Genomic DNA, 19427 nt, shown 5'->3' on the forward strand with positions numbered 1-19427 from the left:
CTTGTACCTGTGAGCCTGAGAGAGGGGACCAGAGGAGCGGGAAGAGCAGAAAGCCCGATTCTGAATCACAGTTCTGCCTCCTGTGGCGTGTTACCCCGGAGACTCTGCCCTCTCAGGGCCTGGGTGCCTACCTCATAGGACTGGTGATGGCTGCACCAGGTAGCACAGTGCCAGGCGCACATGAGGGTTCAAAAAGACTGCCTCTTCCCCTTCCACTTCTTTTGCCTCAGCTCCAGCTACCTAGTTACCAGCTGCAGGACAGTCTGCAGTTCCAGCCCTTCTGGGCATGCTGGGGCTCAGATGGGACTCACTGATTCTGCCACCCTTTCCTTAGCACCTCATGTGTTCACTGAGTCCCGACTCATCCAACCGGGGCTTGGTGCTTCCTTTCAACTCAAGGTCTCAGCTCACTTGAGGGGACACACCTGCGCAGAATGAGCTAGAAAGCCATTGAAACTGCATTCCCCCGTATCTCCCCACAAAGATGGTTCATCCCAGAAACGTCCAGCAGCTGAGGGCTACTCTCATCTTCCTGTATGTGACGGAAAATGTCTTTCTCTCCATTGCAGGCAGTGCCCTCAGCAGGACACGGCACCTCCAACAGGTACGGAGAGAAGCAGCCAAGGGCCTCACCTCCCTGCCTGTCCCCCCTTTACTGCTCGTAAGCTCCCAGCCTGCCCTTCCCTTTGCTGTCCCCCAAGCCAGAGGCCGGGCCCAGAGGAAGCAGCCTTGAGACTCTGTCCCCAACCCCCAAGCTAGACTCATGCTCCTTTCTCACTGAGATTGCCTGAGTTTTTATGGGTTTGTTTTATTTGAAAAGTTGGAGAATCTTTGGCGAGACACCTGCTTGTAAAATGGGAAAGAGAAAGCCTCTGAGATGGTGCAGATTCGGAGAGTAAGGAGGGGCGCTGTGTGGGAGGACTTAGGGGAATCAACCCCGTGTCCCCTCCCCCCACACCCAGCAGACTCCAGGAGGCCAAGCGGGGTGGCCAGGGCCCCTTGGCCCTTCAGCCTAGGATGGACCTCCACGTCCTTCCCTCTGTCAGCCACAGTCCCTTCACCTCCTCAAGCCTCAGCTAGAAATCTGTCAAAGGAGGAAAATGGCCTCATGAGGATGAGGCAGACATGAGAAGCGGCATGTAATAGAATCTTTGCAAATGGGAAAGCACTTTATGAAGATCATGTAGTGTTGGTATCAGTCTCCTCCTTTTTTTTTTTTTAGAAGAATAAACCAAAAATTTAGTAAAAGAATCCCACATGTTAAAAATTGGTAAAATGTAAAGAATAACCAGAGTAGGTCAGCCAGGATGATCAGGAAGTCCTCTCTCAAGAAAGAGTGAATTCGGGAGAGCCCCACAGGTGAGTCAGTCTCCTCCTTATAAACAAGAAGTACTTTTCATAAGGTTCTTTCACACCAAATTATATCACTTATTACCTCACGACAGCCCCAGTGAGTCAGGCAAGCAGGGGTTTTTGCTCTATTTTATAGATGAGGAAACTGAGGCTCTAGAGGAAGTGAAATGACTTGCCCAAGGTCACACAGCTTTTAGGAAGCAGAGGCAGGCTGGAAGCTAAGTCTGACTCACTCTAAAATCCACAAGCCTCCCTCCTCCCACTGACTCACGTCCAGCTCGATTCTTTCAAAAAAGAATAATACTGATGATGAAACAATAGTCCATATTTATGGAGGGTCTACTGTGTGTCACACACTGTTCTAAGAGCAGCGTGCATTATCTCCTTCAGCCTCACAACTTTATGCAGCACCCTGCTATAGATGCAGACACTGAGGGGCTGTCCCCCTGCTAGGGAGGGGCAGGGCTGGATTTAAACCCATGCAGTCCCACTCCAGAACCTGCTCCTGTAACCTCTGTCCCACAGCTTTGTGCCCACCCTCATAGGGTCTTCTTCACCTCTGGGGCCCCTCCGACCCTGGGTTCCTCACAGGCCTCTCCCTGCCATCCCCACAGGCTGCCTCTGAAGCGTACCTGCTCACCCTTCACCGAGGAGTTTGAGCCTCTGCCCTCCAAACAGGCCAAGGAAGATGACCTACAGAGAGGTAGCCTCACTCCCAGCCCATCCACCGCCAGCCCCCCACGAGGCCTCCCCAAAGCCTCAAACTGACTCTGGTCCAGGCAGCCAGGGCAGCGCCCACCCCAGTGGGGAGAGCACGAAGGGCTGCTTTACTCCCTGGAGTTTGGGGCTGGGCCAGGACTTGAGTGAGGGGGTGGAGCGGGTAAGGAGGGCACCCAGGGTGCTTGGAGAGACAGCCACGGCGCTGGGGGCCTTCTGCCTCTGACCTTGTTTGAACGTGGGCGTCCTGGGGCAGCTGGTAAGGCAACAGGCTCATGATGTTGGGCAGGTCCCCCCCACTTTCTCTAATGGGGGTAGGAGTGGGGTGGGTTTTCAATACCTGGCTTTCTGTCTTTGACACAGTAAGTCTGTGACTTCCTGAGAGAGGGGTGCTGTAGCTGACCATCAGGAAGAAACCAACCAGCAAGTAAGATCAAAAGCTTCCAGCAACCTGGAACTGAGCCTTGCACCCCACTTGGTGTTATATCAATACTGCCCACAACAACTCTGTGAAATAGTGGGTGGAGCTGCCCCCATTTTCCGTCTGGAAAAAATGAGGCTCAATGATATTAAAAGAACTGCTGCAGGGTCACAGAGCTGGCAGGTGGCAGAGCAGGGATTCAAACCCACCAAAATCAGCAAAGTCTGAGCAAGTGTGTGGGACCTGCAGAGCCAGGTAGGGTGTTTCCCAGCTGGGTACAGACCCTCATTAAGGATTTGCTCTTTTTGCAGAAATCAATGTTAGGTTACAAATAATATTTTTTAAGATTCTCCCACCCCCAGATGTTCCCTTGCACCACTAAAAGCCACCCCTTTGCTTCTCAGTGCTGTTGTACGTGCGGAGAGAGACCGAGGAGGTGTTTGACGCCCTCATGTTGAAGACCCCGGACCTGAAGGGCCTGAGGAGTGCGGTAAGAGGCCTTGTGGGCCCTGCCCTCCCTGGCCACGGCCGCTCTGCGCTCCCATCTCCCCCGACTCTTCGCCGTAGAGTTCCGATTTCCCACAGGAAGACTCTGGGAACGAATACGCTGGAACGCTGGCTTTCTGGTGGCCCATCCGTCCCACCCATCTGAGGGCGCCTGTGGGGCCCGGCTGGTGGAGGTGTGCCTCTGAGATGTTATCTCCCAGCCAGAACCCGGGCTCCACCCTGGGAGTCGCACACACCATAAATCCACCTTAATCTGATGGCTGCTGTCTGACAGGCCAGAGCTTTTTGTTGGCTTTGCAAACCTGTTTCTATTTTAATGGGAATGAAACCCCAAAAGGCCAGGCCCCAGAGATACCCTTTTTTCTTTCCCAGAGGGCCTCATTCCTCCAGCTTGTGGTTGGACGGGGGGCGCTGGCTGGGGCGGCTGAAGGTGGTGTCTGGGCAAGGAGACCTTCCCCAACCCCTCAAACCGCCAGAGAGCAGGTGAAACAGCCCTGAACAAAATCCACAGCAGCTTTGTGGTTCAGCTAAAAATTGAGCAAACACAGCCTCCGCCGGGGCCAGCTGTGTTTCAAGGTCGAACCACACAGAAAAGCCAGATGGTTCTAAGATGTCAGGTTGGGGAAGGGAAAATGAATCAAGTAATAACATAGCTACCTTTTATTGAAGACCCACTGTGTGTCAGGCATTTGTCAGGCATGCTGCATTTGCCAGCTCACCATATTCTCTTAACAACCCTGAAAAGTGGGTACTATTAATGATCTCATTTCCCATAAGGAAATAGCCTCCCAGAGGTCAGGTGACTTGCCAAGGTAACTAGAAGTGACAGAGCTGAGGTTTCAGCCCAAGCTCTCTCCACTCGGCTGTGTTATCCTGTTCTCTTCACACAGCATCAGCCCTGCTTGGCACCAGCCCCAGGAAGCTGGGCTCACAAAAGGCCATTAATGTCACTAGAATATAGACTCAGAATCTTTGGGTTGGACAGTACCTTAGAGGGTCAGCTCCCCATCTGGTGCCCGAGCTCTCTCCTCAGTACCTCTTCCAAGTGGGTGCCCACTCTTGACTTGCATACTTCAGGGATGGAGAGCTCATCGCTTATGAGGCAGCCATACAAAGCAGCTGTCTTTGTACAACATATAGTTAGAAAGCTCCTAAATTCTTGCTTAGACTGACTTGAGTTCTTCCTGATAGCCTCTAGCCACATTGCTTGCCATTAAGATAAGTAGTCTAAGAACTTTTCTTGCCTGGAGAGATCTCTGTTAAGGCAGAGACCAGTTGAGGAGATTGATCGGCTCCTCTTCCTGAAAGGCCCAGAGAGGACAACCTCAACCTGAAGCTTGTTGCTTGCGGTTCCCTGCAGCTCCAAGGCAGCCAGTAGTACTAACCAGCAGCCTTTGACCGAGCTTTCCCCAGGGATGGCGCTGGGCCGGGCCCTTGACATAACCGTCTCAATTCCTGTGCAGAATCACCTGTGTGTACATCCCATCATGACACCCATTTTACAAATGAGGAAGCTAAGGCTCCATGAAGTAAGGTGACTTGTTCAGAGTTCTGCAACCCCAGGTGGTGGAACTGGGACCAGACCAGTTCTGTCTGCCCCACAGGAGACTTCAGGAGGTCTGGGGAGAAATGGGCTGACTCTGTGTGAGCTCAGCCAGGTTGCTGAGGCCTCTGAGCTGCAATTTCCTCACTTGTAGACTAAGCTCCAATGTTCTGGGATGTGATGGGGGCAGGAAATCTGGGTTCTAGGCTAGGCCTTGGGTGCGTACCTTATCTTCTTCAGTCTTAGCATCCTCACCCATCTAATGGGGTAAATAGTTCCTGCTAGAAAGGGTAAGTGTTTGGGTTATCCCCCCCTCCCCCCTCACAACAGGAGAAGAGCATCCCTGTTGCACCACTTCTGAAGTAATAATGACCATTTATTTGAGTACTGACATTTCTTTAGTACATACCAGGAACTGTCCTAAGTGTTTTACATAGACCAATTCATTTAATTCTGTCAACAACCCTATGAGCTAGGCACCATTTCCATCTCCACGAGTGGTTTGCACAGCTGGTCAGCTAGCTGGTGAGTGGGGAGCCCTTAGCATTGGAACAATCCAAATGTCTGATGATAGGCAAGGATTGAGGGAAATGGCGGATGACCTTTGTAATAGTTTACAACCACTACACATGCTGTTGGTCAAGAGTTTGTTGTGATATGGGAAGGCTTATAACATACAATGATAAGTAAAACTATCTACGTGGAATATAAAAATACCCGTGTACATGGCCAAAAGACAGGAAGGAATACACTCAGATGTTATTAGTGTTCATCTCTGGGATACAGGATTATGGATGAGTTATAATTTTCTTCACTGTATTTTTCTACAATATGGGTATATATTACTTTTATAATCAGGAAATTAAAAGTCATGATAGAAAAGACTGGTATAAACCCAGTTTTGGCAGCAGATGGTGAATCTCCTGTCATCCTCTTCCAGATCTCTGAGAAGTATGGGTTCCCTGAGGAGAACATTTACAAAGTCTACAAGAAATGCAAGCGGGGGTAAGTGCCCAGCACAGCTCTCCCTGCTCACACCCCCACCCTGCCCCTTTCCCTCTAAAACGCTGGCTCAGGGAGCTCCCAGCAGGTTCGCCCTGCCTGGCAGAGGCCTGCTGCTCGGAGCTGAGCTGTGTTTGTACTTGGCCTTGTGGAGAGGTAGAGGCGATGTGGAGTTAGGGTGGAGAGCGCCCTATCAGGCCAAGGCCACCTGCAGAGACCAGACACTGATCGCTGTTGGGAAGGAAAGGAGTGGGAGACAGATGCAAGGGTCTTCATACACCACCTACTCAGGGGGAGAGGGAAGCACAGGGCCACATGTCAGAAATAACCAAGGTAACCAAGTCATTTGACTATAATGGTAATGATGATAGTGACTGTCATCACTTAACCACCTACTACGTGCCACATTCTAGGTTAAGCTTATCTCATTTAACCATCACGGCCATACCATGAGGTAGATACCATTACACACATTTTACAGATAGGGGAGTTGAGGCTCAGAGGTGATAAGCAATGTTCAGAGGGGCAGGAACAGTGGAGTAAAGGCACAGAAGCAGAAGGGCCCAGCAAAGTTGCTACCGGCTGAGTCAGAGGGTCCGAGAAAGAAATGGCTGGCGATGAGTCTGGGAAGGGAGTTGCGATTGGACGTCATCTTGAGGGAGCCCAGCCAGGGATGCACCACAGGCCTCCTCCATCTTCAAGTCTGGATGCGGCAGGAGGGAGTAAAGCTCTACCTTCCAGGGGGCCGGGCGGTGACTGCCGCCTGCCACGGGCTCCAGAGGATTAGTGCTAAGGACCACATAGCCTTTGCTCTCTGCCCAGGAGATCTCTCCTTGGCAGGGGTGGCATGGGGGGGGGGGTGGAGTTGGAGGGCCACGTGGTGACGGCCCTCCCAGGCTTCCACCTCTGTCGGAGCCAGTGAGCCGGGCCTCTGCAGCCCTTGCTGCCTAGGTCACTTCACCAGCCCAGCATGGGGGCCCCTGTGCAGTGAGGAATCGTGACTGCCTTTCCCTGCCTAGAGGATCCTGGACTAGGGCCCTGGGAACCCCCCCCCCCCAGCCCCTCCCCGCCCCCGAACAGCTCGGACTGACCCTCCAGCTCCGGGCAGCCTGAGACTAACTCCCGCTACTCTCCGCGGCTCTTCCTGGAAGGTGCTCAGGCTTTGCCCTGTGGCTACGGTCTGTGGCTCTTCTTTCAGGGGACTGCAAAATGAGGCAGGTTTTGTGCTCAAGCTGAGGGCCCATCCAGTCAGGCCCAGGGGCCACCTCCTTCCTCGCAGACAGGCCTCCTTCCCTCCCCTTTGGCTCCCACCCAGCCTCCCATAGAAGGGCCGGCGGTGGGGGGAAGGTGTGCAGCCCTGCAGCCCCTGGGAAAGGATCGTTTGGTTTTGGTTGTATGAATGTCTAGGGCTCTTTGTGTATTTTTTTCCTTCCAAGTTTCGGTTTCAAACTGGGAACTGGAGCTCACATGCTCTGTGGAGCGGAATCGACCTCATAGCGGAGGGCAGGCTCTGCTTTGCCCAGACAAGCCCAGCCCCACTTCCCCTTTGGTGCCAACGTCCACACCCCCTGGCTGCCACCCCACCTACCACCGCCGTCCTCTCTTACAGATCCCACCTCAGGCTGCGCTGAGGGGCTGGGGAATGCCTTGTGTATGACTGCGTACAAAGATGCCCCATAGCCCCACTGGCTGAGTTGCAAGTCTTTCCCTTAAGCCCCAGCCAGATATTTCAACTATAATTATACTAACTTGCATTTGTGGAGCGCTTCCTACACGCCAAGCGCTGTGTTAAGTAACTCCCAAGCATCGTCTCGTTGACCATTTGAATTTGGTATGATTATTTCTACAGATGAGGAAACTGGGGTTCGGGATAGTCCCAGGGTTACAGAGTTAGTAACTGGCCGGAGGAATCATGGCCTGTCTAAAGCCCATGCCTGCACCCACTATTTTATCTTGCCTCCTGCTTGTTCCCTTAACCGCTAAGCAGTGTGCAAATAAAGGCTGTGGCCAGGCCAGCAGATTGATATTTGCCCAGCTCCATAGCCCAGGGCATCACCCAGCGGCCCTTCAGAAGCACCCACACCCCATACACACCCCAGCTATGAAACCTCAGGCCTAGGATTGTCTGCGATGCCTAAGTGAGAAGAATCCCCAAAAAAAACCTGTTGGGAGAGCAGAGGCAGGCTCATTTGCTGCTTCCCTCATCTGAGGAACAGGAAATTGTAATCACTGGCCTCGTTTATTTTCACAGAACCCTCCAGAAAGTCCTCTGGACAAGGTAGATACAATCAGCTTTACAAGCACCACTGAGTATGCTTGAAAGATTAACAAATACATTGTTTTTGCTGGCGGCTGGCCAGGGGTTCTATGCGAACTAGGACAGAAGACAGCCAGAAGCTGGCAAGTGACAGGAGGCCCACATTCTGGGACAGCGGCTCCTGACAAGCCCCTGCCTCTAGGGCCCGGTTGTCATTGACCTCTGAGAGGAAAGGGTCTGTGGGCCTGTCTGGGGTCCCCTGTGCGCCGGCATGCGCTCTGGGCCTTCTGGGAGGCCCTGCCTGAGAGTAGGCCTTCAAGTTAGTGCACGTAGGCCACTTAGTGCCTGGCACCTAAAGCACTCAGTAAATGCCACTATAGGAGACTAAAAAAAGCACCGACACTGACGAAGCGCCCACCCCTCTGCCCCAGCCCTGGTCTCCTCTGGTCTGTTCCCAGCTGGCAGCTCCCAGACAAAGATCCCCCTGTGAAATGAAGGAACTGCACACAGGACCCAAGGAAGCAGGATCTTATAATTAGATGCTGGCAGTCAGCACCCAGGCCTCGGAGCCTGAGCCCAGACCTCCTTCCAGAAAGCAGCAGCTGCTTGACACTACTGCAGAGACAACTGGACATGGGCCGTAGGCTTCAGCCTACTGCTGTCTCCATTATGCCTCCTGATCTGGGGGATTCGGGGTGGGGGGACAAAGCCACTGCCTCTCCTGGGGTCCCCGGGGAAAGCAGACGGCTGGCTACCTGCCAGGAGTAGTAGTCTGGGATTCTCACCGCTCTCCTTCCTGCCCCACTTAAATAATCTTGCCTCATCTTGAACTCTCCCCAAGCCCTGGATTTTGCCTTCCTTTTATATGCCACTTCCTAACTTATAATTATAGGGTTTTGGGTTTTGTTGTTGTTCTTCTTCTAAAAAAACGATGCAGTGGAAAGAGACAAGAGTCCATATTCAAATTCCAGTTCTGCCATCTCTTAACCGTGTGATCCCAGGCAAATGACTTTGCTCAGCTACCCCATCTAAGAACTGGGGTGATACGGTTATAAGGATCCATTCTTCCGGGCCCTAGTAGATTCAAAACTCCTGGAGGGCGGGACCTAGGATCTCTATGTGGCCCTTGTTTTTGTTTGGAGCAAGGTCTTGAACATGGAAAGACCTCAGCAGATGCTGGTGAAGTGGATGGAGGGGTGGATGGAGGAAAACACCCGCCCCCATTACAAAGAGGAAGCTGCTGTGCTCAGGTCAGGTCACAGCCCGGTGGGTCCTTCACTAGGGAGGCAGCTCCTAGAGGGGTGCCCTTGGCTACACTATGGCTTTGACCCTCTGCAGAGGGCCACACCCACCGAGGCTCTGTCCCTCTCAGGTTGGCCCAGGTCCTTGCCTGAAGACGGTGGGGAGAGAGACAGCCAAGCTCCTCAAGTCCACGATGCCATCGCTGAGATTTCAGCTTCCTGGGGTGAAACTGAGGGGGCCTTGCGTGGCACCTGCTTGTAGATCAGGCAGGCACAGCTGAGTGACAGATCGCAGCCTGCTGTTGAACCCAGACCTCACGGGTCCGCCCGCCACGCCTCCTGCACTTGAACTCACACGCCGCGTCCGAGGGCTCAGTCTGGCCTGGTGACTAAGGCGCACTGTGCTGGTTGCTCAAAAGTGTCCACACTCATGTGTGAGGAGAGGCGATCTGGTGCAGTAGGTGGGCGTGGCTGCCAGCAGGCCTGGGTCTGAGTTGGGCTCGGCCACTGGGGAATTGTGTCCTCCCCTGTAAAGTGGGACAGTGAGTGCCCACCTTGTGGGTTGTTATGAGGGTCAGAGAGAAAGTCCAAGAGGTGCCTGAAGTGCTGGGGGCGCCCGATAGGTAGTAACCATCCCTGTCCCCCTTTACTCAGAGGCCCTGCAGACAAGGGGCCCAGCCCATTCTACGCATGCCTTCTTTTCTCTTCCAGAATATTGGTCAACATGGACAACAACATCATTCAGCATTACAGCAACCACGTCGCCTTCCTGCTGGACGTGGGGGAGCTTGACGGCAAGATCCAGATCATCCTTCAGGAGCTGTGAGCCCTGAGCCTCCACAGCCGCACACCTCTTGAAGTGGACTCCAGGCGAGGAGCCAGCTGGGAAGTGGCCCCGCGCCACACACAACCTCTCCGCATGCCTCAGTGCTGTTACTTGAATGCCTTCCCTGGGGAAGAGGCCCTCAAGTCACAGACCCACAGACGTCAAGGCCAGGAAGGGACCTGGGAGGTGTCCTGATCCGAACCTTCATCTCGTGCTTGAATCTATTCTCTGAACTTCCGGCCAGAGCCTGCCCAGCCAGAGACAGTGTCATGTTGCTTTACAAGCCCAGCAGGCTTGTTCCTCCTCGGAAGCCCTTCTCTACAGCCCCTCTCCTACAGGCTGCCGTTCGGATGGGGGAAGTGGACCCTGTCTCCCCAAGCTGACTTGACTCTTCCCGTTCTTGACTCTTCCGTCAACTTCAGACCAATGAGTCCTCACCCTTTGGTCAGTTAGTTAACTTGAAAACACTTGATTTTCAGTGCAAATGACTTTTAAAAGACACTGTAGTGGATATACTCTCCTCATAGACGTACTTCCTCAACACTAGACAGCAGCAGAGCCGACCGACTGGAACAAAGTGGCCTCGGCGTAAAACGACCGCCATGCCTGCTCACTACTGTATACATTTCTTATTTACAGTTTTCATTTATGTTTTATATATATATAAGTATATATTGTATATATATGCAACATTTTATACTTTTCATGGATACGTTTTTATCATTTCAAAAAATGTGTATTTCACATTTCTTGGATTATTTTTTTTAGCTGTTATTCAGTTATGCATTTTGTATACTCATATGGTATTTAGTAATAAAATTCTACGTATGTATTACTTCAAATGCTACACTAGTTCCTTTTGTGAAAATCTTCCAGAAGGAGAGGGTGAAAGTAAACAAGGCCTCTCTCCTTCTCTATCCTGTAAGTGGTTTGCCTCGAACGTGAAGGGTGCTGGTAAGTGCTGGGCCCGGGTGAAGCAGAGGTGCCACCGTGGAAGGCGGCTTGTCCTGATGCCCAGCCTGTCCTGTGTGGCCTGTCCTGTGTGGCCTGTCCTGTGTGGCCTGTCCTGTGTGGTCCCACAGGCTGAACGTTATGACGTCAGGACCACTGACTCTGGAGAGGAAGAAGTCCCAGGATGCCCTTGCCAAGGACCTCACTGGGGCAGTGGGCAGAGCCCAGGGCCGGGCGCGGTGTGACCGCGCTTTCCTGCCAGTTCTGCCCCCATGCTCTCGACCAACTCACTCTTCCTCTTGCCGGCTCCTACCCGCTCACAGATGCGATCCAGCCCTCTCTCCCCGACTCTGAGGTCAGTGACGTCCTGTCGGTAGGTTGGAGGGAGTGTTTACACCGCAGGAATTGACAAATGCTACAAATCATTGCCTTATTGCCCCTAGAGAACAAATGGCAAATCAGAGCTTCCTCCCTCCCTCGTCCCTTCTGGCTGACCAGCACACCACCAGCTCTAGTCCTCAGCTTCTTTGGCTGTAAAATGGGCACAGTCTACCTGGGTCATCAGGTAGCTGTTATCTTTGGAGCCCCAGGGTTCACCGGTGGGTCTCAAAGGCCCCTACAATGTGGGGGAGGGGACAGCAGGCAACCCTTGGGTATCCTCCCCGGACTCTGTCAGAGCAGCTCTGCTTTCCTTCGTTTACATACTAAGATTTCTCGAATTAACTTTTGTCTGAACTAAACTTAAAAAAAAGAAGTATGAAAACCGTGGATGTCTCCAAGGGCCTTCCAGCTCTGACAGGAGGTCTAGAGTCCTAATTCCCAAGGCCCTGTGGCCAGGACTCAGGTCAGGCAAGTGAGGCCCTAGCCTCAGGCGCAAAATTAAGAGGAGCCAAAGAGCTCAGTAATCAAGTTAAATCACAGTCCGATGCAATGCTTTTGAAATTAAGGCCAAAAAAAACATGATACAGTATCAATACTTTGACGTGAGGGTCAGTATTACTGATGTTTCCTGTGGCCTCTGACTCCCATATAGCTTGCCTGGCACCGCCGGAGCGACCCCATGGAGCACCCAGAGCTGCTCTGCCCACTCCGGGCCTCGCTGCTACGTCACCCTGGGTGCCGCGTGAGGGTGAAATGGCAGAGCGTATGCAGAGTATCAGCACGCGGCCAGGCACGCAGAGGTGTCCTGCGTCTGTTCGTTTCCTTCCAGAGCCGCCAGAAGCAGGACGGCGGTCTTCTCAACCTTGATTGCACATGGAAATCACCTAGGCAGCTTTTATCCCCACTGCCCAGACCACACCCTGCAGCAATTAAATCAGAATTTCTGGGGTTGGGGCCCAGGCCTCAGTACTTTTAAAGCCCCCCAGGTGATTACAATGTGCACTCAAGGTCGAGAACCACTGCGCTATGGCCATCGTTCCATAGGCCTTGCTGCCTTTGCAACCTGCCAGTGTCTGGCGGGACTAATGCACACAGGGAACTTTGGGGACCAGTGCAAAGCCTGCTGCCGAGCTCAGGAGTGGGGCCTGCAGCTCCACATCCACCTCCACCCATGGCCTCCAGCCAAGATGCCAGGGCCCATTTCTCTCCCCTCCACACGAACAGACAGCAGATGAGGCCGTCAATGCCTAGGAAGGTCATTTGGACCTCAAGCAAAGAGAGCTCTGAAAGGCTTGAGGAAATTCTGCCCTGCCCTCAGAGAAGGTCGGGGAGCAAAGGGCAGCTCCTGAGCCCGACAGCAGCCATTCCAGGGTTGTCCTTCTCCAAAGAGTGGAAAGGTGAAAGGAGTGAAGGTAAGTCCTTTCCAAACGGGGGTCACTGGTGGCTGGAGGAATCGCCATCCCCTGCCTGCAGGTAGCTTTGCACGGTAGACAGCGAGTGAGTGAGGGGAGAAAAGGATGGATGAGGAACGCAGGAGTGAGGGAATGAACAAATAATGAGGAGAAAGAAGGAGGGAGGGAGGGAAGGATAAATAGGTCGACAGGCAGTTGGATGAACACATGGAGGGCCAGATGAAGAGTTCACCAATTAGGTGTATTTACTAGAACTTTGCTGCTCTAAGTGTGGTCCACGGACCAGCAGCGTCGGCATCACCTGGGAGCTCGTTAGAAACACACCTAAAACTAATACAACGTTATATTTCAATTATATCTCAATTTAAAAAGAAAAAGAAAAAATACGTAGACTCTCGGGCCCCACCCGAGATCTTTTAATAAGATCTCCAAGTGATTTGCATGCACATTCAATTTTGGAAAATACTATCAGTACATCCTAACCCTAACTAGACACTTAGCAATCACACCAAGAATGTTAATAAAGATACCACTGCCCAGACCCTGCCTCAGATCAGAACTTTGAGGGTCGGGCCTGGGCAGTCTCTATAATAGCTTCCGAAGTGATCCTACCATACAGATGGGGCTTGAGAACCATAGGGCTGGACAGAGCTGTGAGCAGCCTATGACATCTTCAGAGAGGCTGGGTACAACCCAGGCAGACCCTCTGAGCTCAGGGCCTCAGCTCCAGCCGTGTCTTCTATGGAATACCCCGATTCCGACTGGCCAAGAGCAGCCCTGCCATTCTCCTCCCAGAGTCTCCGCTTTCCTGACCCCACTTGGAGGGGTTTCTGTAGAGACAGTCCTCACCTGCTGGTGCTCAGCCCAGCTGCCCCGGGGAGGAGCGGCCTGTCTTGTTTTCTATGCAGTCCCTCAAGCATCTGCCTGCAGTGATCCCAGGGCTGGCTGCTTCCAGCCCAGTGGCCTGCTAAGGTCTCCTAGGGTCAGAGGGACCTAAAAGCCAAGGCTTTCAGGTCTGGCCCTATTGTCAAGAGTCTGGGTTCAAAGAAAGGTGCAGCTTCAAGTGTCAGCCTTAAAGGGGTCTTCCAGAATTTCTAGCGCCGAAGTGGACAACTGATGGTTAGCAGAAGAGTTTCCTTTACCTTGAACAAAAAATTTTTAATTGAAATATGGTTGTTGACATCTCCAATCAAGAAGTTGCACATTTTAAAATTTCCCACGTTCTTTTGAAAAGTCTGCAGATGTGGCAATAGGTAGCTGGCCTTTAGATGGGCAGCATTCTCAGCTCCTGGACCTCCTCTCGCCTCACCTGTCTTGCTCCCTTGCCTTGCCCACCCAACCCTGCAAGTGCTTGACCTTGAACCTCCAAATTCGGACCCAACTCTTGACCTCTAGGAGAAGCTAAGGACCTGAGCAGACGCAGCACAAGGTGTCCACCTGTAGGTCCAGACCTTGGATGCTCTTGGCGCCGTGCTCCAGGCTGCCTCCCGGTCATCCCAAAGCAGTGGGGCACTTGCAGGAATCTGGTTCACAACAAGGCCAGCTTTGGTGAGAAATGAGAACTCTTTAACTGGACCCGTTGTTCCATCCTTCTCCCTCCCTCTTCCTCACCCGCCCCTCCCTGAAGGGAGAGGCAGTCAACGGCCAGTTCTGGACTAACAGTCATGGAGGAAAGTCAAAGGAGAAAGCCAAGGGCAAGGGAGGGACACGCGGAGGGGAGGGAGGCGGCACAAGAGGCTTCCACTTACAAAAGCCCAAGACACGTGGATAGTTGGGGAAGGAGGGGATGTGTGGTTAACTCCAGTTCCTCTTGGTTCTTTGAGAATCTCATCCTCTTGCTGAGGGGGACCGACTTGGCAGGCCAGAAAGGATCCATTAAAGATCATATTGAACTTGAGCACGAGGTGGGAGGGACGGAGACCAGGCTAGGGAAGGGGAAAGGCCGGGCAAAAGTAAGAACCTGCAGGCGCCCCTCAGAACCGCTGTGCCCAGGGCTCTGGCCCCAGAGGGTCCTGCCCACATCTGCCCCTTGTGCACGGAGCCAACAAATGGATGTGGAGGCCTCTCCTGAAAGTGGGTGATGAGCTCACGTGACCACGGTGAAGCTGCCATGCTCTTCCTAGGGCGAGACACGAGGGCTGAGCTGGGGGCGAGGGCCAGGCAACCCCTTCAGGTCCCTGTCACAGCGCCTGTGGGCATTCCCGGCTCCTGGAACTCCGGGAGGAGTCTGGAGGTCAAGGCCAGAGCGTGGGAGTGTGCCGGGGCCGCGGCCTTGCGCCGCCCACCCTGTGGCCCCGGAGCCCTGGCTCAGCATCAGGCTTCCAGACGGGGCATCTGCCATCGGCCACCTCCTCCTGGATCCCGAGCTGCATGAGCTCTGAAGGCTGAGGGGAGGCGGGCCAAGCCAGGCCGGAGGGCACGTGGCCAAGTAACCAAGGGGGCTCTGTCAGGTCCTCACTTCTGCTCAGGAATCCACTGGGGTCCGTGGGGGTGGGGGTCCACGCTCCAGGGGGCAGCTCAGGACAAGGACAAGCACGGCAGGCCAGCTGTAACACCAGGCTGGGGGCAAGGCCGTCCCAAGTCATCAGCCGTCACACACGAGATGGGCGCTCTCTGAATGACCATCCAGGGTGCCTGGGGGTAGAGCTGGTGGCCGGGGGGGTCTCCTTGAGCTCGGATGAGGTGACTACAACACTGGGATCCATTTCTTGTCCTCATTGTAGAGAAAGGACTGCTTTCCAGGGAATTCCGGCTTGTATGTGGCTGTGAGAGGAGAAAGAGAGAGTGTTGAGAGGGAAAAGGCCAGTTCTCAAGGTCCTGGCACCCGGCGTCGGAGCGCGTGAGGCCGGCGGGACCCCTGCCCCGGCCCCTGCACCTGACATGTGGGGAGACAGGGAGGGAGGGACTGGCCCTAGGTCGTCCGGCTCTGAACTGGCCCAGGCGGGACTCGAACTCTAGCTCCCCACCTTCTTCAACTCACTAACTTTTTTAACAGAAGAAAATTTACAAAAGAGTTTTGTAGGAAATTTGAAAAGAAATGAATAGAGCAATACTCTTATAGCAAGGTGTCAGCTTAATGCAGTTTTGTTTTGACTTAGTTCAGAAATTTCCGGAAAACTGAAAGCCATCACAATAGCAGCCAGGACCACGCAGGGCTTGGGAACCACACCCTGGCGTGGCTGGAAACTCTCGCGTTGATGCTGATTTGTTCACGAGGGCCACGCACGGCCTCCGGTACACCCTCAGGAAGCTGCTGAGGGTTCCAGGTAGACCTGCGCCCACTGGAAGCCAAGAAGGCAGATGTTTGCATGCACTTACTCTGGGAGGCCCTCAGGGAAGCCCACCTTGGCCTAGGTGATCACAGCCGCAGGCCCTGGCCTGCACCTGCACTCCAGGTGCCCGCATGGAGAAGATGCTCGGAGAAAGCTCCTAGAGGACTGGGCCAAACAGGGTCAGACGAGGATCCGGCTGGTCTCCGGGGTCCTGGCACCACCACTCCATGGGGCATTCGTACATTTGCGGGACCAAGCTGAGCTCTGCCTGGACTGACCAGATGACCCGTAGGTCAAACCTCTGCCGTCTTATTGGCTTATCACTACGTTTCCAAGGACAGAGCCATGAGAATGATATTCTCCCTGTCCCGCCTACCTTACATTTTACTCACCTGTGTGTGTGGAGGGAAGGGGACGCCTCGGGGGGCCAGCGCTGAGCCTCAGTCATCTTTGCCAACGCAGTGTGGGAGCATCCGCGATGCTGATTGAGAGCCTGACTTTCACAGGCCTGGCGGCCACCTCAGCTCTCACCTTCCCCCTCCCACGCCACCAACCCATCAGCACACCTGTCATCCCCCAATGCCATAAACCCTGGCCAGTGTCGGGGGTGGTAAATAGCTAGGGGCTCCAAGTAGGCAGGGGAGTGCAGGGACCACCCACTGGAACAAGTCCCTCAGACTATCAGCTCTCAGGCAGATCCTGGGCGTAACTATATGGCTTGAAAGAGCTGCTCGGGTGGAGCCCTGTTTTATTTCGTGACAGACAAGGCGTCGAGGGGAGAGAGTCTGGGCCTCTGCCCTCCACTCACCCTCCGCAGGGCTATGACACCTTGCTCTCCGGGCCTTTCCCATCTGGGAGGTGACCCCGCCAGACTAGACCCGCGATTTAAACATTCTTAAGAACATGAACTTTTTAGACAAAAGCTATGGCTCTTTTCCCCAGAAAATAATATCTGCGTGCTTCAAATCTGCAGACAATTTCAGGGTCACAGACCCCCCTGGAGCCCAGCTTTGTGTCTCTTGAAACATTCATAGTCCTCAGTTATAAATCCCTGACCTGGATCATCTCTAAGAGCCCTTTCACCTTAAAAAAATAAATTAAAAAAAAAAAAAAACCCACCTTTCATACTCTGAAAGTGTAAGCTGAAAAGTCTTCTAGATCCACTCTAACCCCTGTAAACTGTTTGGCAAACAGCCTATAAATCAGTGGTATTTGATGGCCCAGGAATGACAAACAATTCCAGGTTTGGTTTTTACAATCACTGAAAGCAATCCTCTGACCTGGGCCGGGCAGGCCTGGCTGGGACGGCGCCACTGTCCACCGGCTGGTGTTGGACACGAAGGATGCACTGGAGATGAAGTGCTTGGGGGGCCCCGTGTAGTCCACGATCTCATACTGCCCAGGGCCTGGAAGAGGCGGCTTCGGGGGCAGAGGCAAAGGCTGGGCAGAGAAATTTAGGATGGGGTTTCTCCTTCAGAAAAGACAAAAATGGGAAGATGTCACTAAATCAGTCTATTGGAGAAATGGCAGTTTTTCGACATAGCCAGGACCTGCCCAGCAGCCAGCCATTTGCGAGAGGACTGGATGAGTCACTGGGAGACCTGTTTCTTCTTCCGGCTCCACTGCTGGTGATCTGGGGACCCTGGACCCCAGTCTTCTCGCCTGCACAAGGGCGATCATAACGGTACCTACCCCGTAGGCTTGTTTTCAGGGTTAAAGGAGATGACACACCTAAAACACGGTAGTCAGGACAGGGCCCAGCACAAAGTGAGAGCTCAGTACATTTGTCGTTGTGGATGACGGATGTCGTTGAGCTGATCAGGAATGGCAGAAGGCATCGATGCCATGTGCCAACTCTGGTCGCTTGGTAGTGCCTGGCTGGAGCTCCATGTAAAGAACTGAGGCCTCGTTTGGGCTCTATGGGAAGAGCATTGGTGAGCCACTTGTGATGTCTGCCATGGCCAGGAAATGGGAGGAGGCAATCCAAATTCCAAGGATTTGCCATCCCAAGACTAGTAGATCTTTAGAGGCCATTCCAGCACTGACATCTCAGAAACTTATTAAACATCTTTTTGGCAAGGCAGGATGTAGGAGTGGAAAAATACTGGGTTGGAAATCAAGAGACCTCTGAATAACGATCACCACTTAGATTGCAGTTGTTTTCAGGTCTGTCTTCCCCCCTTCAGGAAAGGGAGTCTTTTAAGCCTGTTATTGAGAGAATAAATGAAAGAGAGAATCTGTATTCGAGCCCTCACTCTGTTACTAATTCACTCTGGGACTCAGTCTCCCCATCTGTAAAATGAGGGGGTTGGACATGACGACCTCTGAGGTCCCTTCCAGCTGTGACCTCCCATCTGGCCTTGATTCAGAGAGGTCCGCTGGGTTGCCCAGGAATCCTGGGATTGTTAACGGGAAACGCCCTACCCTCCTGGCCATGCAATAGAAGGGCTGCCCACTTCTGCCTCACAGCTGAAGCTTCTTTTAAGGTCTCTCACCAAAATGAAAGAGAGATTTCTCAGAGCCTTGAATGGCCCCAGGAGACTCACCACAGCTCAAAGCCAACCCATCCAAACAGAGGAGGGAACTGGGATGCCCAGCCACCGGAACTCTGCTGCCCTTTGGCCAACACCTTCTGAAGCAGAGGCATTCTTAGACTCGGAGAGCTAGAGGAGACCTAGAGATGTCTTACCCAACATCCTTATTTTGCTTAAGAAGTTGGTGCCCAGAGAGAGAAAGTGAGTCACCCAATGTCACAGAGCAGGTTCGTGGTAATGCCAGCACTGGAACTCAAGTCTTGGTGACTAGCAAGATGGGGAGGGCATTGTGGCAGAGGAGGATTTTCGAGTCTTAGAGTCACACAGACCTGAGTCTGAATACCAGGCAGCCAAGTCCCTGGACCTCTCTGTTCCTGGCAACAAGGAGCAGTAACACTCACTCCTTATATGCGGGTTCATGACTGGAGAAAAGCTATGTAAGGTGCCTAGCAGAGCGTCCGAACACAGTAAGTGCTCAGTAAAAGCAGATGTGTTATTACTACGATCCCTTGCAGCACCACCACCCGCTGCCTGGACGGGCAACGGAGCCTCAGGAAAGTGACGTTAGGGGGCCTCTCACCAGAGTTACCTTGGGGCAGGGTGGACACTCCCACTGCCAGTGGAGGCTGCTGGAGGCTCCCTGCTAGAGGCTCACATCTTGGGATGGAGGAAGAGCTGGCTTGGATGTGTATATTTAGGATAAAGGTGTCCACAGGAAAAGGGGGGAAAACGTTGCCTCCTTTCTTTCCCTCCAGTCTGCGTGGAAGAACTGGTTACAGTGTGTGATCCACCACTCTCCCCTTACAAATAAAAGCTGGCGTCTCCTTGTTCCGGCTGCATCACCCCTTCAGAGCACCCTCAGAAATTTGAACATCGAGAGACAGGCTTGATTCCCGGAATTTAGAGGCGGAATAAGCCAACCACCGCATGAGCTTACTCCATGGGTCGGGGTCGCCCTGAGTCTTTGAGGAAACTGTGAGATGTCTACTCTCCTGACCAGGGACAGCCTG

General features: G+C 53.2%; 2 protein-coding genes across 2 annotated transcripts in view; one reads left to right on the forward strand and one right to left on the reverse strand.

Annotated features, from left to right (window-relative positions):
* The window catches only part of GRHL3 (grainyhead like transcription factor 3), a 34073-nt gene extending 24206 nt beyond the window's left edge, over positions 1–9867 (forward strand). Inside the window, exons 12-16 of the mRNA XM_028164735.2 lie at positions 570–604; positions 1968–2056; positions 2896–2981; positions 5482–5546; positions 9753–9867. Coding sequence (XP_028020536.2) covers positions 570–604; positions 1968–2056; positions 2896–2981; positions 5482–5546; positions 9753–9867 — 390 coding nt within the window. The remainder of the gene's footprint in view (positions 1–569; positions 605–1967; positions 2057–2895; positions 2982–5481; positions 5547–9752) is intronic.
* A 3968-nt stretch (positions 9868–13835) lies between these two features.
* The window catches only part of STPG1 (sperm tail PG-rich repeat containing 1), a 35134-nt gene continuing 29542 nt past the window's right edge, over positions 13836–19427 (reverse strand). The window contains exons 7-8 of the mRNA XM_057532519.1: positions 17164–17354; positions 13836–15374 (exon numbers count right to left, since the gene is read on the reverse strand). Coding sequence (XP_057388502.1) covers positions 15298–15374; positions 17164–17354 — 268 coding nt within the window. The 3' untranslated portion in view covers positions 13836–15297. The remainder of the gene's footprint in view (positions 15375–17163; positions 17355–19427) is intronic.

This window comes from Balaenoptera acutorostrata, chromosome 1, assembly GCF_949987535.1.
Source record: "Balaenoptera acutorostrata chromosome 1, mBalAcu1.1, whole genome shotgun sequence".
NCBI lineage: Eukaryota > Metazoa > Chordata > Mammalia > Artiodactyla > Balaenopteridae > Balaenoptera > Balaenoptera acutorostrata.